The 23,575-nt window shown below is 38.7% G+C and overlaps 1 protein-coding gene across 1 annotated transcript in view; it reads right to left on the bottom strand.

The window, feature by feature from the left end:
- LOC128734695 (potassium voltage-gated channel protein Shab) overlaps nucleotides 1–23,575 on the bottom strand; it is an 83,819-nt gene that overhangs the window by 22,835 nt on the left and 37,409 nt on the right. Inside the window, exons 4-8 of the mRNA XM_053829004.1 lie at nucleotides 19,527–19,658; nucleotides 16,723–16,865; nucleotides 4,274–4,450; nucleotides 3,972–3,998; nucleotides 2,545–2,658 (exon numbers count right to left, since the gene is read on the bottom strand). Of these exons, the coding sequence (XP_053684979.1) occupies nucleotides 2,545–2,658; nucleotides 3,972–3,998; nucleotides 4,274–4,450; nucleotides 16,723–16,865; nucleotides 19,527–19,658 (593 nt within the window). The remainder of the gene's footprint in view (nucleotides 1–2,544; nucleotides 2,659–3,971; nucleotides 3,999–4,273; nucleotides 4,451–16,722; nucleotides 16,866–19,526; nucleotides 19,659–23,575) is intronic.

Below are 23,575 nucleotides of genomic sequence, written 5' to 3'. Positions count from 1 at the left end.
TACCATGTATTTGACTTTAATGTGTCTCGAGAAACAAACAAGTATAATTTTAGACGTGTTTTATGTTAATAATCTAAACAGACGAGTATTGTAAATACGTTACTTAGTTATTTCTGTCATTGGGGTGATATTTTACCTGTTGACGTTAATAAATATAAATATAAATATAAATATAAATATAAATTTATGGTGCTACAATGCTGCTTCCCCGTTAATAGGTAACTCAATGCTCATTTGGTTATCAGCGGATACCGTTTCATATTTTGCTTGACTGAGACGGTAATGTCAAATGATTCAAAGCGATCGCACCATTTCTGCCTGCACTTAACACTAATCACAAACAGAATATGAATTTTAGCAACAGCCGCAAAGTAAAATCTTTCGAGTTTTTATTCACTGTCAATTTCACTTCTACAAACGTGAATCTACTTTCACTACAATCATTAGTGTAATGATTCATTACGATTACCTAAACAGTTATGGATTAAAAATAAACACTAACCAAACCAGGATGGAATTCATAGCTGGCCGTGCTGCCAAACCAACACTCTTTTTCTGTTGATTCGGAAACATGCAACAAAATTTGTAATTTTCCACAAGAGGCCAGTTGTACGGTTGTCGTACGTATTGTCAGTTAAATACAGCAGACATTTTTTTAAATTCTATATTAGAGAGGTTTTCAGCCTGCGGCTGGTTCGCCTCTTACCACAGCAGACATGGTTGGTAGGGTACGGGAGAATATTTTCAGCTGGTTTCTAAATTCAGCCTATTAGCATTTTCTTTCGCCAAGAAAAATACTTTGCCGACATACAATTTTAATATGTTATAACTATTTTCTCAAGACTTAAAGTAATCTACTAATTTTTATTCAAAGAACGTTAGAACCACCTGTTCTTCCACTAGGCACATAGAACTAGGCCGAAAAAATAGATGCAATTGCTTAATAGGCTGAAAATACCCTCCCGTGCCCTATAACATCGTTTGGATGGGAGTATCAGCACCCTGATGACTTTAACTAGGTTTTAATTATTAATTAATATTTTGAAATTCATCGCTAAACTAGTCAGGAGTGCCTTGAAATAATAGCCTCTGAAATGTGCCTGTGACTGCCTTTCGTCACAATACTGCTTGGAAGCATTATCCTTCGATTTTATCTACTTTTACAAACGAGATTGCGATTTTTATATTTGTTCAAAATGTTTGACTAAAATTGTACGGTGATTATCAAAAAATATATGTTTCTTTGATGATTTATTATGCTTTGGAATCCAAAAGTTACACAAGATTAAGCAAAACAGATAATAAAAGAAAAAGACTTGCTAAGCAAATTCTCACATTGATCGCTTCAGTAGTTTCTAGGTTGATAAATAACGAAAAGATAAACAAAGTTTTTTTTGCATTTACGGACAAAAATGCAGTTTTGGCTAGCAATCAGTTTACGTACAAAGTTTCATTGAATTCGGAGATGCAGAAGTAACACCGTTGATTTCCTCTTTCCTGGCTTTTGTTATACTTTTGTGTGAATTCTTTTTTTTAAGATTTACCCTTTGCTGTTATTATTCAATGGCAGAGTACTAAAAAGAAACGTTGGCAATTGAAACAAGCGGCTTCGCTCAAAACACAGTCACTGTATAAACAATAAACATTGCTATCATTAAGTGCACATTGTTCGATTGCTTCTCAGCCTGCAGAGCTAAACGGGTTGCTATTATCACTCACAATGAATGGGTGCGCTTGGTTAGTAGCTAGAATGGAACAGTAGAGCCGGAGGAAATACAACAACTGCCAAGTGCATTTGTATACACCAACTAATTGCAGCAAGGAGACTAAACTGACATAAATGTTCATCTAGGGTTAATCAGCGCCAAATTATTATGTCACTTTATGTTAATAGCGCAATAATTCGGTCAAATTCTCTTGTTTATTGTTGTTCTCTTCACTGCCCCGCAGTTCACTCTTGTGTAAAACGGTGGGTGGGCACCGGAGGGGAGAGATAAGCTAACGGTATGTGTTAAAAGTCCTGCAAGATAAAGAAACAAAATACTTCTCCAGCATCCGGTTGTCTATAACCAGAATGGTTTTTACGAGTGTACAGGATATGGACAATTTAAGCCGCGGCGGGGCCAACCAGGGTGATGGCAGCAGTAGTGTCATTAAATTGGGAAGGAAGTGATTCAAGCTATTCTTGCTAATGTGCTTTATTGGCGTAGGCACTGACGGCTGGGAGCGAAAAATAGGGAACGGAAACGGAGGAATCTGCTACAAATTTTCCTTGTCAAAACGACGTAACTAAATTAGCGAAATGATAAGTCGCGAACATTTATCGTTCGAAGTAATAAAGTTATCTTCTCAGCGATCCTTGGTGACATCAATTTGTCAAATATAGGACTATGATATTGACTATGTATATACAAAAGAATATTTGCGAATTAATAACATACAACTAGTATCAATTTGCATGACCAACAGAAGATGATAAAAATGACCGCTAAGAAATTCTAGTATCGATCGATACACAGCAAATAGGTAGAAGAAGAAATGTACCTTTGACGTGCAAAAACAACACTCAAACTCGGATGGCAGTTCAGTATCGGATTTGTCCCGCTTACTGGTGGAAGAAGTTTCTAAAGCAACTTGTCGTCGTAGTTCTTCTACTTCCTAGAACGAGGTGGGGGGGTGGTTATTTTGAAGGAAACGAAAAAAGTGACAGGAAGAGAGAGACAGATATAAAGAAAAAGATAGACACAGGAGAATATGCCGAAAGGGGCCGGATGAGCGTTGATGATAATAATGGACGAAATGTTGGGAACATTCAGAGTAGGGCCCTCGCCGGGGTAGTGTGGGAGTCATTGTGGGGTGCGTGGTATATAGATTGGGGAAGTTTTGTTAATGATGGAACAGAAAAGAAATTGTAATGGTGATAACGGAGGACAAAAAATCAAACAGCATTATTCAGAAAGGGAAACGACAGGGGGAGAAAAAAAAGTGCAAGAAATTAATGATGTTGCGAGTTGTGCGGTTATTAGAAATTTGGTTGCGGAATAGTAAATTATGTATGAAGACCGAAATGTTTCAGATTTTTTTTTGTTCTGTACGTTATATTATTCATGAGAATAGAGTATTCAAAACTGTGAGTGTTTCTCACTCCTGTGAAACTTCGTTTAATAATATTGCCAGTCATTAGGAGAAGATTTAACTTTTATAATAAAACCAACAAATAGTCTTTTCAACTAATTGTGTGATTTAATCTTGTATACCACTATGGACATACTTTAGCTATTGTGTGTTACTGGACGTTTGCAGGAAAACACAACGATATAAAAGTAAAAGAATACTTTTCCATAACTGCCAGAAATTCTGAAACAATTCGCAATTTTTATTTAATATTTAGAGTATCACATAATAAAGTTCAACCATATGGCGCATGCGGGAAACCAATAAACTGTCAAAGAGCATTTATAGTATTATTCCTGCATTTGTTTGTTCGTTGTCTGTAGTGAAAGTAATAGCAAAGCGATTTGTAGTGATATTCTTTGTAACCTATTAAGCGCTGCCTCTAGTGTTGTCAAGTGTATGTTCGACGCTAAAAAGGTTATCTGGATACAACAAAACCTGAAGCAATGTAAGCGCGGTTGTCATAAGCATCGATGATCTAGTACTATTTTCGCATTTTAGAAAGCATCCGATTCGAATGAGCGGTTTGTTTGAAAACATCTGCCAATTATTTAAAAAAATCTTTTACGCGTCGAATTTCGTTAGCTACGCATAGTAAATTGATACTGCCATTTGCTCTAATATAGTGTAAAGTTTGCGACATTTGAACCTGTTGTGTTGTCGAAAGCGATGGGTGTTTTATAGCAAAACGGTGGAACAAATTTTCCATGTTAGTTTTCTGCTTGGGAGTTCGCGGGTTTAAAAATATTACGCTTTTGCTATGTGTTAGTGAGTTGGTAAGTAGTTGGAAAATATACCTCATTGCTCCATTGATTGTTGTAGTACTATAGAAAGTTGGTTATGGAAATTAAAAGTATTATATTTACAAGTAAAGACCGGTTTGAGTGAGCGCATGAGACAATGCATGTCTTCTTTTCATTGAGATAGCGATGTGAGCTTAACTACCGAGTCTGAGGTTTGGAAATATACGCCAATAGGATTACTATGAATCTATGAAATCACTAAAGATGCTAGCACCAATGAGGTATGGATGATGTTTAGTATTGCATTTCAGAATGGAAATGATATTCAATTATGACTACTAAGTATTGATACGTACCGCCCTAGTGGCCATCATAACAGGCGGCCCATGTTGCGGTGTGTCCTGCATGATCAATTGCTGCTCCTCTGTGGCATCCATATCGAGCATAATGTTATGGTGCTGCATCGTTGGACTATAGGGTGGCGCTGCATCAGCATCCATGGGCCCCGTGGAGTTTTGCGGACCATTCTCAGACTGAAATATGAAAAAAGGACAAACAAAGTTAACTGAAGACCTGAAGGTCGGAGGCGAAACATAGTCTCAATATTTAAAGTTATTTGAATTCAAATTATTTAGATACTGTTAGGCAAATTAAGTTAATACGGACCGAAACACTTATCATGGACCTATGCAACGAAACTAGGATCATGGAACTGTACACGGAATGAAATCCGACTCCGCTACCATGAACAAAATCATGAAATCATGAAGTTTGAATTGCTGTCAAATCATGATTGAACTTCCATATAGGGAGCACAAAATCATGAATAATAGTTCACCGATAATTTTGCGTTGCGTTGTACTGCAAGAAGTTCGTGATATCATGATTATTATTTATGGTGTATTTTCATAAAACATAAGCTGGAAACCTGAAATCATGAGTCATTTTGCGCATTTTGGAGATTAAATTTCTACCCGTGTAAGTCTTTCAATTTTCTGTGAAGCACGCGCGACCTTTCCGACTTATTAAGGGACCGCAAATCACATTGTAGAATGTATGCAAAGGTAGAAGAACGCTTTTGAGGGTATGCTGGGGACAGCTTTCATAGTAATAGACGACATGCAGAAATGCTTGTTTAGGTGGTGGCCAATCAATTCTCGAATGTGCAGGGAGAATCAATAGCCGGTTCTTCAACATGACCATCATCAACCTGCACAGCCGTTACCTCAGAGGTACTGATGACGAGGAAATTTACGCGTAGTTGGAGCGTGAATACGATCGCTGCACAAAACATGACATCAAGATCGTCATCGGGGATTTCAATGTTGAGTTTGGCCTGGACCCCGGAGGAGGAATACAAACCAGTGATTGGAGGATTCAGTGCCGCTGATCAACGAAATGGGTCTAAGGCTTATCGACTTTGCCACATCCAAGAACATGGTCGTGCGTAGTACCTTTCTTCACTACCTAGTGATGGTTAAGAAGTGCCCAAAACTTTCCGTTGTGAACAACTTTCGGTACCGACGCCAACCTCGGTTAAATCTCGCGCGGCTGAAGCAGCCAGTCGTCGTCGTAAACTGAGTGTATGGACTTAAAGCTGCGCTGCCAGAAGAGGGCAAACTAGACGTAACCCCTTTCGAGGACTAGGACTTTTGGAACATCATTAAAACAGCCATTATAAGTGTAGCGGAGATCGCGAACCTCAGCATTTTCAAAGGGAAAACGTGAAAAAAGCTAGTGTTATTAGCAAAGTTGTTATTCCACCTTAAAAGAAGATAAACAAATTGTTTTTTGAATTATTCGAATAAACAAAATGTGTTTTTCAGCAAACTTATAGAAAAAAAATTAGAAAAACTTAGTCGAAGATACTTTGACTCTATCTCTTCAAACAAATGAAATACAATATTTTTTGCATAAACAATACTTAAAAATTAAAAAAAATCGGTTTTATTCTTTTCGATTGCATTTTGAATGCTTGTTAAGTTCTGGAAAATTGCTTATATTTTGAAAACACACATTTTGCAGAATATGTCATAATAATAAATTTTAATGTAAGGTAATAGTTAATTAAAATAATAATAAGTTTTATGCTAGTTTTATGACTTTTTTGATGAAAAATTGTGCTTTTTCATTCCACAATAGTTCGGAAAGTTGGCAATAGCTATAGAAAAGATAACATACATTTGAAAGGGTAACATTTGGGCTTCCAAATCCTGGTAAATTCAGTAGTATCCTTTAGTTCTTTCAGTGCTAAATCGTTTCTCGAAAATTGTCGTTTTCAACATCGACTTTGACGAAAATTATCGTTTTCTCATCGACTTTTTTTAATTCTAGCATTCCTAACATTCGAATAATTAAAAAATAATGTTTTTATCTTCCCTTAAGGTGAAATATTCAAAAATTGATTCCAGTCAACAGTTGGCACTAATGACATACAACAACTTTGCTAATAACACTGTAGCTTTTTTCTCACGTTTTCCCTTTAAAAATACTGAGGTTCGTGTTTTTCGCATTTTAAACCACTGTGCACGGCACGGAATCAGCGGAACGACTGGTTTGACGATGAATGTAGGAGGGTGATGGATAAGGAGAACGCTGCGCGGGTGGCACATGTCAGAACGTGGAAAGACAAAGAGAGAAGAACATATAGCGAACCTAAATCTTCAAGGAGAAAAAAGCGCGAAGTTGGAGCGACTACCAAAAATTAGCATCGGAGCGAACCTTTTTAAAATGCAACAAGAATCTACCCTATCTATAAGAAGGGCGGTAAGTTGAGAAACATCGTGAATTATCGTTGTCAATGCCGCCTACAAAGTGCTATTACAAATCATTTACCGTCGACTATCACCAATTGCTATCAGATTTGTGAAAATTTATCAAGCCGGCTTCGTTGAAGGACGGTCAACATCGGATCAAACATTTGCACTGCGGCAGATCCTGCAAGAAGGCCGTGAATACAGAATTCTTAGGCACCATTTGCTCGTTGACTTCAAAGCTGCATATGATACCACCGATCGAAAAGAGCTATGGAAAATCATGGACGAGAACAGCTTCCCCGGATAGCCGATCAAACTGAGTCCACTGGCGAGTAAATTGGAGCTTCACAGGCGAGTAAATTGGAGAAATTTTGTTCACCAGGCTATGTCTTAGGACGGCATACCAGTTAAACAAGTAAGTAAGCCCACAGAGCCGGCGTTACAGCTCGTGAGGCCCTGTGGAGATTATGTAGCGAGGCCCTTCTTTGTAAGCCAGAGTGGCATTGAGTTTAAAGGCCACTGTGGCAGTCTTAATGATCGTCTTTTGGGGCAGGCTTCGATTGCTGTATACAGTCTACGGACTACTCGTACTCATTGATGAAGTTGAGCTAGATAGTTATAACCCTGTGCTCCAATTCGGTACTAACGGCTGATAAAATCAAAGAGCTTTTGGGATTTGAGTTTTATACTCGGTATGGAGCAGGAAGGAAACTTCCGAAGAAGTTATACCTCGATAAAGCAAGAGCCCCGCAATTACAGAGCAGATCCACTGAGCTTTTAAGTTCAAAGTTACAAAACCGGCATGTGACAGTAACATCCGATATTCTTTAAATGAAAAAGAACGGGACTATGTCCAGTTCTCCAGATCACATGATCATGAAGTCACATGATTGTGTGTAGCTTTGTTCAACTATTTAGTCTACAACCTTGTATTTGATTCCAATGAGATAACAGGATAATATAGGTAGGCAGACAAGTTCAAATTTTTATCCAGAATTATTCCTAGGAGTTTGATTTTAATACTGAAGCTAAGCCTGCCATCAATCAGTATAAGGGGAGCAACAGAAGATTTTCTTCGCCTAGTGAATGGTATAACGACTGTTTTTGTGGGGTTTACATTAAGCCCCTCTTGTAAATATCACAACATGGTGGTGTTTATAGCTCCTAGTTGCACTGCGTCAAACGATAAGCACTCGTCATCGGCTTGACAATAGTCTCGTAACCAACTTGCGATAACTTGTGAAGGAATACGGCAGCCACTAGGCAACCAAAGCAAGGGTGAGAGAATTCCTTGTGAATTTGCTTTCATCACAGAAATCGTAACTGATGTATCTCCCAATGATGCTGTGTCGATTCCGTTTTAAAAGAGAACCGTAAAAGTTGAAGCAAAGGACGCTTTATCGATAGCACCTTCAATGTCGAGAAAAACACAAACTGCCGTCTCTTGATGTTTGAGCGATTTCTCGATTAATGTCATAACGCAGTGCAGTGCAGTTTCCGTAGATTTTCCGTGTTGATATGGATGTTGATTCCCATATAACGGAGATTTCTTTGGAAAAATTATCAAAGTATTGGCACTAGAGAGGACCTGGCCAAGTACCGACGAGCGAGGAACCAGTTGGCCACGATCCTGAGGAGGAACAAGCGCCAAAAGAAGGACAGAGAGCGTGAAGAATTAGAACAACTATTCCGAGCTAATGACACGCGCAAGTTTTATGAGAAAGTGAACCAAACTCGGAAGGGCTACCCACCGAGCCCTGACATGTGTAGGGACGAGGGAGGGAATCTAATTACAGCAGTCCCCCGAATAACGCGGTCTCGAATAAGGACGTTTCCATTAAGGACGGTCTCGAGTGATTCCATTAACGCGGTCGAACGTCCTTATTGGAGTCTACGTAGCATATGGGAATTGACCTAATTGGTTCCAACATGGAATAACTCGTGATCCTGACCTAATAGACGGTTGGTGTTTTCGACAAAGTTGTTCAGTACATCAACGGGTTTTCATTGGATTACAGTATTGCGGAATTGTCTCACAACGTGGCGCTAGCGTATATGTAATATTTTTGTATAGGCTGTATCTCGCGCTGCAGGTTATCTAGAAAGTTGCGGCCTTCGGGAAGGTTGCTCAAATGACTGCCACCTTCAAGATGGCATGGAAAAAAGCGCAGAACTGACTCACTACGTGGCGCTAGTGTATATGTAATCCTCTTAAGCAGGCTGTATCTCACGCTGCTGACTATCTAGAAAGTTGCGGTCTTCGAGAAGGTTATTCATATGACTGCGACCTTCAAGAAGGGATGGAAAATATTGCAGAATTGCCTCACTACGTGGCGCTGGCATATATGTAATCTTCTTAAGCAGGCTGTATCTTGCGCTGCTGATTGTCTGGAAAGTTGCGGTCTTCGGGAAGGTTATTCATAAAACTGCCACCTTCAAGATGGTATGAAAAATATTGCAGAATTGCTTCACTACGTGGCGCTAGTGTATATGTAACATTCTTAACTAGGCTGTCTTTTGCCCTGCAGGCTATCTAAAAAGTTGCGATCTTCGGGAAGGTTATTCATATGACTGAGGCCTTCAAGAAGGGATGGAAAATATTACAGAATTGTCTCACTACGTAGCGCTGGCATATATGTAATCTTCTTAAGCAGGCTGTATCTTGCGCTGCTGATTGTCTGGAAAGTTGCGGTCTTCGGGAAGGTTATTCATAAAACTGCCACCTTCAAGATGGTATGAAAAATATTGCAGAATTGCTTCACTACGTGGCGCTAGTGTATATGTAACATTCTTAACTAGGCTGTCTTTTGCCCTGCAGGCTATCTAAAAAGTTGCGATCTTCGGGAAGGTTATTCATATGACTGAGGCCTTCAAGAAGGGATGGAAAATATTACAGAATTGTCTCACTACGTAGCGCTGGCATATATGTAATCTTCTTAAGCAGGCTGTATCTCGCGCTGCTGACTATATAGCAAGCTGCGGTCTTCGGGAAGGTTATTCATGACTGCAACCTTCAAGAAGGGATAGAAAATATTGCAGAACTGACTCACTATGTGGCGCTAGCATATTTGCAATCTTTTTATGGAGGCTGTATCTCGCGCTGCTAACTATATAGTAAACTGCGGTCTTCAAGAAGGTTATCCATATGACTGAGACCTTTAAGGGATGGAAAAAAGTGCAGAATTGCCTCACTACGTAGCGCTAGCATATATGTAATCTTCTTAAGCAGGCTGTATCACGCGCTGCTGACTATATAGCAAGCTGCGGTCTTCGAGAAGGTTATTCGTATGACTGAGACCTTCAAGAAGCGATGGAAAATAGTACAGAATTACCTCACTACGTGGCGCTAGCATATATGTAATCTTCTTAAGCAGGCTGTATCACGCGCTGCTGACTGTATACCAAGTTGCGGTTTTCGAGAAGATTATTCAAATGACGCTGGGATTTTTCTGGCCATTTAGGAAGTAGCATTTACGGATAGATGGTAGACTAACCCGATGGATTATTTTTGCGAGGACTGTGGGGGATATACGAGTTTCTTCTAAAAACACGCATGCTGAAAATAATAGCATAAACATAAAGGTCAGCATTGATTTGCTATTGTGGAGCCCCACCTCTGGGCACGTCGGTGAGCAGATGCGTTCCATGTAAAAAAGTTGTAGGGACCTAAACTGCCATTTTCAAAAGATGATTAGATCACGATACTATTTCGTGGTTACCGTTGAACCACTATTATCAAACTGGTTCATCTCTACCAGGATGCTTACCAGGATGAGTCGAAAAATTTTGGTTTGTTAGGTTTCAACAAAAATTTAAGTACTGTACAAAATTTTTGTATTTAATTTTTAATATATGGAAAAATAAACACTGGTTTTTTTCTTTTTTGTTTAGCTTTTGTTTAGTTTGTCTGATGTTATCTTTTTCTTCCCCTCTTTTTTCCCCTCTTCAAAAAAATTTCCAGACCAGGACACGCAAGTAGCACACTTTTGTCACTTCTGGTTGCTGCAACCTATTTATGACTGAAATCAGTCATTAATCGGTTACCACAACTAGTTTATAACAACTGTGCTAGTAGGGCATAAACTTTTTTACAATAAGCTTTGTATAAGCTTTATTAAACTTATTATTAGAATGTGAATTGGTTGCATGGTTTTAACAGATATTTTGTATTCACTGCAGCGCAATATAAAGCCTTCACAAGAAGATTACATATACACTAGCGCCACGTAGTGAGACAATTCTGCAATAACTTTCTCGAAGGCCACAACTTACTAGATAGCCAGCAGCGCGAGATACAGCTTGCCTAAGCGGATTAAATGTACACTAGCGCCACGTAGTGAGACAATTCTGCAATATTTTCCATACCATCTTTAAGGTGGCAGTCATATGAATAACCTTCCCGAAGACTACAGCTTTCCAGATAGTCATCATCGCAAGATACAGCCTGTATTAGAATGTTACATATACACTAGCGCCACGTAGCGAGACAATTTTGCAATATTGTCCATCCTTCTTGAAGGTCTCAGTCATATGAATAACCTTCTCGAAGACCGCAACTTGCTAGATAGTCAGCAGCGTGAGATACAGCCTGCATAAGAGGATTACATATACACTAGCGCCACGTAGTGAGTCAGTTCTGCGCTTTTTTCCATGCCATCTTGAAGGTGGCAGTCATTTGAGCAACCTTCCCGAAGGCCGCAACTTTCTAGATAGCCTGCAGTGCGAGATACAGCCTATACAAAAATATTACGTATACGCTAGCGCCACGTAGTGAGATAATTCCGCAATACTATAATTTACTGAAAACCCGTTGATGTACTGACCAACTTTGTCGAAGACACCAACCGCCTATATGGTCAGGATCACGAGTTATTCCGTGTTGGAACCAATTAAGTCAATTCCCATATGCTACATAGACTCCATTAACACGGTTTCCATTAACGCGGTCCCTATTAGCGTCCTTATTGGGGGGATTACTGTACAAACGAGCGCGAGGTGGTCGACAGATGGAAGCAGTTCTTCGAAGAACACGTCAATGGCGAAGTCGCAGAAGGAGGTGGAACGGAAATTAAACTAGGAGCACCCATGGAAGATAGTAATGTCCTAGCACATGATCTCCAAGAAGTCAAATGAGAAATCGTGCTGCTGAAGACCAATAAAGCCGCTGGGAAGGACCGCCTACCGGCAGAGCTTTATAAACATGGCGGAGAAACGCTAGCAAAGGCTCACTGGGTTATTTCGAGAATTTTGGGAGGGGGAAAAGCTTCCGGAGGAATGGATGGAAGGAGTGGTTTGACCCATCTACAAAAAGGGTGATCGGCTAGACTGCTGCAACTACCGCGATATTACGCTGGTAAACGCCGCCTACAAGGTACTCTCCCAGATCCTGTTACGCCGTTGTCACCGATAGCATAAGGTTTCGTAGAGAATTATCAGGCGGGCTTCATGGGGGCTCGCGTAACACAGGACCAAATTTTTACTATCCGACAGATCTTGCAGAAATGTCGGGAGTACAACGTGCCCACGCATCACATCTTTATGGATTTCAAAGCAGCATACGATACAGTTGATCGACACAAGCTATGGCAGATAATGCACGAACACGGTTTTCCGGACAAACTGACGCGACTGATCAGAGCTACATTGGATCGAGTGATGTGTTTCGTACGCATCTCTGGGACAAACTCGAGTCCCTTCGAGACGCGGAGTGGGTTGAGACAAGGTGACGGTTTATCCTGCATGCTGTTCAACATCGCTCTTGAAGGGGTGATCCGACGTGCGGGCATCGAGACGATAAGGGTAGCCAACTTCTAGGCTTTGCAGATGACTTCGATATCATAGCCAGGAACTTTGCGATGGTGGAGGCAATCTACGCCTGACTGAAAGCGGAGGCTAGGAGGATTGGGCTAAAAATAAATGCGTCGACGACCAAATACATGAAAAGAAGAGGCTCAAAGGAAACAAACGCGCGTCTCCCACGGACGGTAACCATTGAGGGCGACGAACTAGAAGTGGTAGAAGAGTTCGTGTATTTGGGATCGCTGGTGACCGCGGACAACAACACTAGTAAGGAGATCCAGCGGCGCATCCAAGCGGGAAATCGGGCCTACATTGCCCTTCGTAAAACGCTACGATCAGGCAGCATACGCCGCCACACGAAGCTAACAATGTACAAAACCCTTACTAGACCGGTAGTTCTTTATGGACTTGAAGCCGTGACGCTGCTTACGGAGGACATACGCGCCCTTGCCGTGTTTGAGCGGAAAGTGCTGCGGACGATATTTGGCGGAGTACAAACTGAAAGCGGAGAGTGGCGGAGGCGTATGAATCACGAGCTACAGGCACTGCTTGGGGAGACTCCCACCGTAAATCTAGCGAAAGTTAACAGGCTACGGTGGGCCGGACACGTCGTAAGGATGCCGGACGACAGTGCGACGAAAATAGTCCTTTTCAACAACCCCACCGGCACCAGGAACAAAGGAGGCCAACGTGCACGATGGCTCGACCAGGTCGAAAGCGATTTGCGATTTCTGAGACGACTAGGAAATTGGCGACGAGCGGCCCAAAACCGAGTTGAATGAAGACGAGTGCTTGAAACAGCATGAGGTGCCTAAGGTCTGCCTACTTTCCGATATCTGTCTACTTTCCGCTAATTCTCCGGATACGGAATATGTCCCAAAGTAAAACTTGCTCGAAAAAAGTTTGATAAGCTCGGACATTATAATGTTGTCCATTTTTTGTAAGGAAACGGGTAGAAAATCATCCAAATCAAGCAAATATTTTAGAATAGTCAAGTGTGTTGTATACGGCCAGGGATTATCTACTAGAATTCATAACATTTTTCTCTAGTTATCGCCAAGTTCGAAGCATCCTGCAGCGCGAGGCTCCGTTTCACCGCACTGGTTTGGCAGCCTAAATGCCGGCTCTGTAAGCCCACACCCTGGCAGTGACAAAGACGATAAAGACGCATTTTATGCGTACCTTGAGAACAAAACATGACGTCAAAGTCGCCAACGCTCAGGTTGGCCAAAAGGAGGAACTCAGACCAGTTATTGTGAAGTTCACTTACTTTCAAACGAAAACGGAGTCAACTCAGTGATTTCGCCGCCTCCAAGAATATGGACCTACGAGGTACCTATTTCCTGTACATCCTCCCACATTAGTACAGCTGGTGAATATCAAAAAAAAGCAAAGCAAAGCCATGGGTAAAATCGTCCTTCAGAACTTGGCCCTTCTTTATCGACAGACTTCGTAGCCGGTTATTAGACTACAGGAAAACTACGGGGCTAGTGTAAAGATCCTATTGACTCAATAGCGGCACCGCCCAGTTGAAATTCGAACCTACGACGACTGGTATGTTATACCAGCATCGTACCTCGGAGCTAACTGGTGAATACCACAGAATTGACTGAAGTTTTTGGAGCGTCTTAGTAGAATACGGAACCTGAAATGAAATTAAAAAAAAACTTTCCAATTAAATTCTTCTATGTATATTTATTTTTGACAGATACGTATTTCGCCTACGACTTGCAGGCTGCATCAGTTCGAAAGCAGACACGCATGAAACCTGCAAGTCGTAGGCGAAATATGTCTCTGTCAAGAATAAATATACATCCCAAGTAACAATTCAAAGTCACTTGGTTTTACTTGAATTTTATAAAGGTTTTATTGCGGTATGAATCATTACCACTGGATTTATTGTGGCATTGCACAATACCAAGAGGATACGAGTCCAAACACACTTATAGCTAGCTAGAAAACCATAATAAAACTGTCAATAAAGCGAATTTATTGTGGTTGCTTATATTACCACGTTAAAACTTGTTGGCTGCACCACGTCTCCTATAAACTTACCATAAGTGTGGCGTAGCAACACAAAATGGCGCACCAATCAAAATTGATCTTATCGCGGTTACTTGTCAAACCGCAATAAATCTGTTAGTTTTATAGAGCTATTAAAATGACAACACCCTAACCAAACAGTTTTTTTGCTGCTATTATGAAGAATACCAAAGTTCAACACCAAAATCATTTTTTTATGCGAAGCCATATTGCCATATTCTAGTATTTTGTTTTAGCTCGCAAACAACAATTCATCAAAGCAAAGTATTTCGCAGAAAGAAGGTCATTATCAATCGGTTTTCCTGACAGAGGAAGCAACTAAAATGATTTTGCTAGAAATTGAGATTGACTAACTGAATATTTTCAGTTTGTTAAAACAACCAGTTTCCGAAAATTGAAAAATTTCAGTGGCGCGCTGATTTTATCGACCTATCATATCAAAATTCACGATGAAATTAAATGCGCACATAGTGCAAACCAATGAAATTGCTTAAAATTTAATAAATATTCTATGGGATATTTTATTCTGGTCGCTATAAACCAAATCGTTCAGCATGATCTGTCTGTAAAACTAAAACTTTTCTGCTCACGGATATATTTTCAAGTTGACAAAGCTAGCGAACTTATTTGGCGTTTGCTAGAAAAGCGAAAAGCGAAAAGCAAAAAGCGAAAAGCTTTTTTAAATTATGGCGATGGCTGTCAAGCAGCGAAAGCTTAATCGGTTTTATTGCTGCTTTTAGCAGAGCGTGATACGACTACTTGAGTTTATAACCTGATTCTTATAGCGGTTATGAAAACATTCTGAGGAGTGGGCCACTTGGTCAGAAAGCAGTTTTATAGCGGTCATCAGAAAGTTCTGGTGGAGCTCATAGTTTTATTAGCGGTTTTATGAAATTGGTCATGAAAACCGCTATACGAACGTAATAAAACTTGGAATTGTTACTTGGGATAGTAGAATTTAATTGGAAAGTTTTCTTTTTAATTTAATTTCATATACCTCAACATGCCGAATAGCAAAGCGATCACGTTTCAATAGATGAAAGGTATTCCTCCGATATCATCGACGTTAGAACTAAATATGGTCGGAAAAGTTTCGGAGAAAATAATGTTTCCCTTCCAGACACAGTGAGTATTGACGGTGATGAACTGAAAGTGGTTGAAGAATTCATATATTTGGTATCTGTGGCCACCACCGATAATAATATGAGTAAAGAGAGTCAATGACACATTTAAGTTGGAAGTCGGGCCTACTTTTCTCTCCACGAGACACTTCGTTCAAAGCGCATACTTCGCCTCGTAAAGCTGACGCTGTACACAACACTAATCAGACCGGTAGCCCTCTACATACTTGAGACTATAATTTTGATTACAGAAGACATGCGTGTACTTGGCGTATTTGAACGGAAATCGTGGCGGACTGTTTTGGTGGAGTAATAAAAGAAAGCGAAGAGTGGCGCAGGTGTATGAATCACAAGCTGCAGGCACTGTTTGGAGAGAGTCCCATCGCAGATCTGAAAGTTGGAGGACTACATGCTAGCTACGTCGCAAGAATGCCGGACGACTATGCAATGGAACCCGACCGGAATTATTAACAGAGGGGCCCAACGTACTATATGGCCCGATCAGGTTGAAGCCGACTTGCGTGTGTCGAGATGCTCAACGAATTGGCGGGGAGTAACCCGGACCGAGTACAGTGGAGAGAAATTCTTGATACAGCACGAGCCACCCCGGCTTTATGCTGCGCCCCATAAAGTTGCCAAGTCGGTTTTGTAGACGAGCAATAGATAACGAACCGAATCTTTTTATTGCGGCATATTCTCTAAAAATGTCTTGAACATTAAGTTACTACGCATCACCTTTTGATCGATTTAAAGGCTGCATATGATAATATCGCCCATGAAGAGCTATGGACATGAATTTCCCGGGAAACTGATAAGACTGATTCAGGGCAGAATGGAGTGAGGATATCGTGGACAATAATTCCACAGAAATAGCGATTGCCTCGAAAGCGGTTGGTACCAGTAGTGTAAGACTTTCAAGGAATCGCAGACATACAGCTATGGATCGAGTATGTAACCTAATTTAAAGTGCGAGTCAAATGCGAACGGACCAGAATAAGTAAGAAACTAAGTAAGTAATATTAAAAAGTCGAGCTATTCTTTTTTATATAAATCCATCTACAGAAAACATGTATTGATAGAACTTACCTGCGAATTTTCTCTCTTTCTTAATCCAGCGGAATGTTTGTAGTTTTTGTAGCAACCACCGCCTGTCATAGCGGGATTTCGGCCACCACTCACCGAATCACCTTCCTCTGTGCTGTTGCCGTCCGCTATGGAGAGATTGTGCCCTACGTCAGGATAAACGAATAATCGAAATCGAAAATTATCGTCAATTGGAAAACTGGACTGGTTTGGATTTCTTGAAGCACACGCACACACGTATGTTCGATTGATTGTTCAAAGAAAAGTCATGTATGGCACATGTTTGTTAGTACAGAATAGCTGATCTATTCGCGACGTTTGCACTCACTTTCTATCTCTAGGATTAGTCCATTCATTCTAATCTATTCTTATCTAATTATGTTATCAGTTATTTTTTGTGTTACAAAAACTCTTTTGTGGACACTTGAACATGTGTAGACATTCTTGCATAATCTCGCAGTTTATTTGTATGTATGTATTCGTAATGGAAGTAAGCCATTCTTAAAATTAGACTACGGTCACTTCTAGAAGGGTACACAATCATAGAAAAAGAATGAAGGAAATTGAAACAGACGTGAGCCATTTGTTTGTAGCGATAAACTGAATGTATGTAACAAGCAATAACATAAAAACATATTAGTTCTGAGTACACAAAATGACAGATTATGCAGACTAAAAACACATCGACTAAACAAAGAAAATAAACTGGATCACATTCTTGTGAATGGAGTATGAAAATAAGCGTTCACTCTTTTTGATGCTAATGTGTGACTAACAGAAACACTCAATCGCCAACCAAAGGTAACAAAGATACAGTTTTTTGTCCAAAAAATGTATACAATTTATTGACAAGCTATGCTTTTCTATCTTTTTTTTCATAATTCTTACATATAACTACGATTGGTACAGGGGAAGTCCTATTTAGATTCCTACTGCTGAGTACTATTTTCATGGATTTTCCTGGTAAGGGTTGGTTTTGCACAAGCAGAGTTCGATTACGGAAATTTTCTTCCTATACTGATTGGTTCCTCTGAATGGTAGGAGCTTGCTTTGCTTTATTGCTTTGCACTTAGGTTTAGTAGTTTTATAACAATGTTTGAAGATGTTGTTGTTTTCCCTGGTTGCTGTAAGAGGCTTTAAGTGAAAGCATCTAAATTGCTTAGAAACGTACAGTTATAGAAAGATTTAAAAAGCGCTACTGTATAGTGAGTGCGATACAATATATTTTATAAATAACCTGGTACGTACAACGTTGACTGAAAGCAATCACGGAACACTATCTACAAAGCTGTTAATTTGCATTATACTTAGTATAATAAGGTTTCACCCTGGCCGGTTGAATGCTTTTAGCATTTAGAATGATTTTCCATTTTCTTCTGGACGGCATTTGCAGTTGATGTTCGAAAGAAGTGGTTTAGTTGGAGAGCAACTAACGAAAGACAGCTCAAATGAATGAATTATTAGACATTTTAATTAAAACTGTAATTGCGTGTTCGACTGACTGTCCAGATTGTCCACTTTGTAGTTACGGTTAAATTTTAACCCAAGCGTTTTGAAAGAACAACCCACGGAAGCTTTTCAAATAACCGAGAAAAAAAAAATAATTGTAGAGAATTGAAAACTAAATGGCCAAGAAGAAGAAATGGCTATTCAAGCTGTTGAAATGTATAATTCCATACTCTGCTTAGTATCAAATATTTATTTCAAAAATAAAATTAGCTGAGAAGCAGTTTGGTAAAATTTACTAAAGAAGAATAAACTGAGGATTTTTCCTAATCAATATAAATCAAAGCTAAATAAATCAACTTTGGGTAGATAGGATACCAGAGAATCACCTCATGAGTATCACGTTTAATTAGAGTTAGAATAAGATTTATTTTATGCTACTCAAGATTTTTGGAATAATATTTCATTTTTTGTGTTATTTAGTTAGATACGAAAAGCGTTGCATATTTCTCGGTTAAAATTTTACTCGATGCATTATTGTAGTAGAGTATTATAACATACTATAACAATCTAAAATCTTTTAACAACTAGAGAAAAAATTTGTAATAGCTAGGTTTAGGCTGTTTACTTCCATAGACGCAAGAATTATGGCTATGTTAATCTAAAACATGTTGTCTAAGCTGCGTGGATGATACCATTGCCGCCAATAAGAATTTTCTAGAGAATAATATGTGCAGTTAAGAGGAGCGGTTTTATATTATAGAGTGTGATAATCGATTACAACACGACTTTCACATAATCAGATATCATGCAAAAACCGTGTCATCTTCTAAGAAATTACATCTTCCATGAAATACGTTATTTTAAGTTTATACATTTTGTAGTGCAAGCAAAGCTGTTCAGTATACCTACTTGTATAGTTGTTTGCTACAGAATTTCGATTGTTTTTTTTTGTGTACAGATTGTTTCCTGAATTTTGATTATTACGTATGCTTACTGCCCTATCTAAGCTGGGATATTTAGTGCAGATTTCGCTTAGAGTAGACTATTTCAATTACAGCCTTGGTTTTCACAATTGAAAATTAGGTTTTATGCCAGACTTGATTCGATAACTGTTGATATGAGTGCGAACAACAAAGTGTGTAGATGTAGTGTACGACAGTCAAATTATTTCACTTTCCACATCAATACATAGTACTGGTTTTCTATAGGAATTTGGAAGCTGTTGCTATTGAGAGCTTCTGCAGTTTGATAGACAACAACGAACAGTATGTCATAGAGCACAACATCGAAACAGGTTCTCATTTGCATAGCGTAAAAGTTTGGCTATCTAAGGAAATCACTGAAAGGGTTTATCATACTCGGTGATTCGGCTCGTAGTTCTTCGTTCAGTTCTGCTAGTCTGGAGGAGAGTGGGGGCTGTCGGCGTCTGGCGGCCAACGGCGTGGCCTGAATGGATTCCTCGGGCGATTCCAATAGGTCACTTTGTTCACCTGGCAAGGGAGTATCGGGTATTTTACATTCAACCGTATAGTAGGGAAACGGCGATTGTATTGCAAACTTTAGTATACATAATCTATTTCAGAATCGAATTCAAAACGTCATTCTAAAGGCCTCTAAATAAAAGAATTATCGGTAACGACCAGCAATATTTCCCCTTCTCGATAAGCATCGACCGATTCAACTAAGATTGATTGCACTTGTCATTTTCCAAAATTAAACGGCAACTAATAAGAACAGTGAGTTTCTGTTTTTTCGGAAATATATTGCTAATCATTTTGAATGCATGGAAAGCGCTTTCTAATTTTATTTTTGTACAGCAAATAAACTGCTTTTTGGTGTGGTGCATTGCGGATAAAATAGTTCAAAACTTGGCAACAAATAAATGGTCTAATTGAATGCGAAACAGTATCTTACAATAATGGCTGTCAAATATCAATGAGTTATCGCACAGTGACTCTATCGGAGGAACATTTCGCAGTGCAGTTTCGCACTGGCAGAAGGTTCGCTCGTCGAGCTTCAAACTAAGCAATGCTAATATGAATAGGGGAATAGCAATTTACGGGGAAATCTATGTAATCCAACAACTAAACCAACTAATCGGAACAAAATTGAAATATCAATTCGAAAATATTGCTGGTGTTTTTGTGTGTTTTGTACAATAGTATATAGTAAACTTAATTGTGTGAAATTACTAGTGTGTATATATTGTTGTTTTTCTTCCGAGTTTTCATTCAACATATGACAAATTGAACTTTTACTTAGCAAATAGAGAGTTAATCGTATGAGTGATTACATTTGGAAGGTTTTTTCGATGTCTGTTTTTAATATTAATTTGGGTTTAATTTCCACGCTGACGTATTTCTAGTTTGGCTATGAACAGATAGACTCGTGATAACACCATTTCATTCATTTTTTATTATTTTTCATCATTGAAATTAAATTAAATGTATTCATTATATCGTAATCTAGGTAGTTAAATTAAACATACTATGATGTTATTAGTAAAATATTATGAAGCTAAAGTTAGTAAAGTTAAGAATACAGAAAAGCATTTGCTTTGTAGGTAGAATATTTAGTATACTTGGTTGAATATACTTGGTTCTATGTGGTTGAGTTGGGTTAACATGGCTTTTCTTTGCACCAAGCAGATATAAATGACTTCAAAAAACTCAACATGGCTTTTCTTTGCACTAAGCAGACATAAATGACATAAAGAATCTCAATTTTTTTATTTCATAATTCAATTCTACAGACTTTACCGCTTATTTGGATACTATTTTTGAAATGATCCGATAAAATTTTATGTTTTCAAGCCCTTTTTTTTCTTTGTTTCCGACTAGTTTCTGAAAAAAAGTACCTATACAAAGTTTGAAAATCGTGTTTGTACAGGAGCGGCGTTTTGTTAAGACGAGTTTGTTCCGCGCGGCACTGGAATACTTATGTGTACCTATGACCGTTTTTCATACACTTTCTTCAAAAAATTGGTATCAAAATAAGCAAAAAAGTTTGTAAAAACTGTGATTTGAAAAAAAAAATGTAATCGTTCATTTCTGTTCAAATAATACCTAATAATATTACAATAAAAAATAAAATAAAATCATGCATCTTCCATTTCAAATCATGCATTTAGCAAATAGTTGTATAGCGACGTAACGTCATGTGGTAGAAAAATTAATCAACCAACATAAAGGATTACAGCGAACTTTTTTTCCTTATAGGAGTGTAAACGACTACGACCATCTTGGGAGATCTATTGTGGTAATCTTTCACAAACTTGTAATTTACATTCAAAAAGATCGTGCTCAGATAAAAACTAAAAACTTGGCACAGCTCAATGTATAATATGGTATTAGATAAAAAGAAGACGTTTTAATGAATCAATTGTAGTTATAATCATAAGAGCATGCGAAACTGAAAATATTCAACTTTTTTCTGCAGATATGGGCATATCGTCAATCGGCTGTAATATTTGGTGGATGTTTGCTGTTTTCTGTGTATATCGCAATGGAATAAAAGACATGCATTCTTTTTTCATTCGTGCTCCTGCCTGTGATGATTTTATCGTTTTTCAGAGCTAGTTTTAATTTACCTATAGTTTTTCTAGTCAGCATAGTCACCATACCTACAATTCATGTGAACACTTGCTCGACAAACAGTTACAAATACGCTCGAACTTGAACAGTAAAAGATATATCAAAAAGATAACATATTCTGCTGATAAAATCAATTTGAAATCATGTTTTAATTTTATACCAAAGTCTAAATTTACTTTCATTTTGCTTTTTATTTTATTTAAAATGAACGTATAGTCATGTACTAGATGAGCGAATGAAGTGTAGTAGTTAATTTCTTTTTAAAGTTATACAGATAGTCCTTATTATAATTTCTACATCTATTTTTATATGTTTTCTAAAATTGAACATTTCGATATCTTCAAGGAATGGAATACCTGCACTCATTTTTTTTTGTTCTAACCACTAACCTTGCCTAGATGAGACGATACAAGTAAAAATTATTTGCCCTCATAAGCAGTGCGGTTGTAGACGTGAGTGCCCTGAATGAAATCGCGATTTTTTAGTGAAATTTAGCGCAGTGCTGTGTGGATACAGCTGTAATCTCGAATAGAGTGCCATTGTTAATGTTAATTAATGGTCAAATATTGTGATTTCCGACGTAAATAGTGCTAGATTTTAGTGTTTCAGGTTGAACAATACAATACCGCTTACCAAGAAAAGTGTGTTAGTTTGTGTACGTGTGAGCGCAGTCGCTTGAAGCGCTGTTTCACATTGTCTGTGTTGCATTCTTATTGGAACGAAGAGGAATTGAAAAAAAAATCGCGACATACCTACTGACCTGACCAGGATTTGGATCTATTAGGAGCCTGATATAAGTATTATTATTTTTTATTATCATTTATTTTTTATTTTATTTTTATTTTTTATCATGTCATGCTGTATTAAAGTGTGTTGATATAGTTTGTGGTAGTTGCGTGGATAGTTTTTGCTTTTGTCACCATGCATTCGGTTTTATGAGAAATGTCGTGCTGTTTCGGGCGGGCGGTTTTGGATTCGTTATCGTTTTCGGATAGATCTTGTTGTCGATGCTTAAAACTACCGATGATATCACAGTGTTGCGTGTGTAATTTAGTGATACTATACTGTTCTTTAAACTGATAAATAAACAATGGTTGGTAATTTTCGCTGCCAATATATTGGGCTTAAAAAAGATGGCCGGCGTCAGTATTGATCAGCTTGCAGGCACCTGATAAGGTTACACAATGAGGAATAGTGTGCTGTCTTAAGTATGCTTTTTCCCGCTATCATTTTGCAATTTTCGTCATCATCTTCAACACTAATTATTACTTGTTTTACTCACATCCCTGGCACGACAGCTGTCAGCTGAAGCCTCCTACGGTAGTGGTGGTAATAGAGGTAGACAACAAATTTTGAAACAAAATTTACACGAGACAACGCATGTATTTAATGCTGCGCAGTATGACAAATGCAGCGTGTTGTTTCCCCTCTGTCGTGTATCGTAAAAAAATTACACTATCTAAAGTCAGAATCTTTCCTATCTTACGTTGCCGATAACAGAAAAAATGAACTTCTTTCACTATCTACATCCCACATGCAACAAATTTTCTGAAGCATAAAACCGTATGATTGCGTAATTCTTACAGCTGCTGTCAAATTTGACGTAAAATCGAGCCAGCAAGCCTGGCTCAAACGGCTTCAATGAAAATGTATGAGAATGACGTTCGTGCCAGGGATGTGGTTTTACTATTAGCGGCTCACGCATACTAGGAACAGCAATACCGCAGATCTCTGCTAATTTGATCGATTGCTCATGCAAACTAATGAAGTACGTTTTTAATTTGAACAGCCGACAGCCCTAAATAAGCTGAAAC

This window comes from Sabethes cyaneus, chromosome 2, assembly GCF_943734655.1.
Source record: "Sabethes cyaneus chromosome 2, idSabCyanKW18_F2, whole genome shotgun sequence".
Lineage (NCBI taxonomy): Eukaryota > Metazoa > Arthropoda > Insecta > Diptera > Culicidae > Sabethes > Sabethes cyaneus.
The sequence above is the reverse complement of the archived record's forward strand: the minus strand, read 5'-3'. Positions and strand labels throughout refer to the sequence as shown.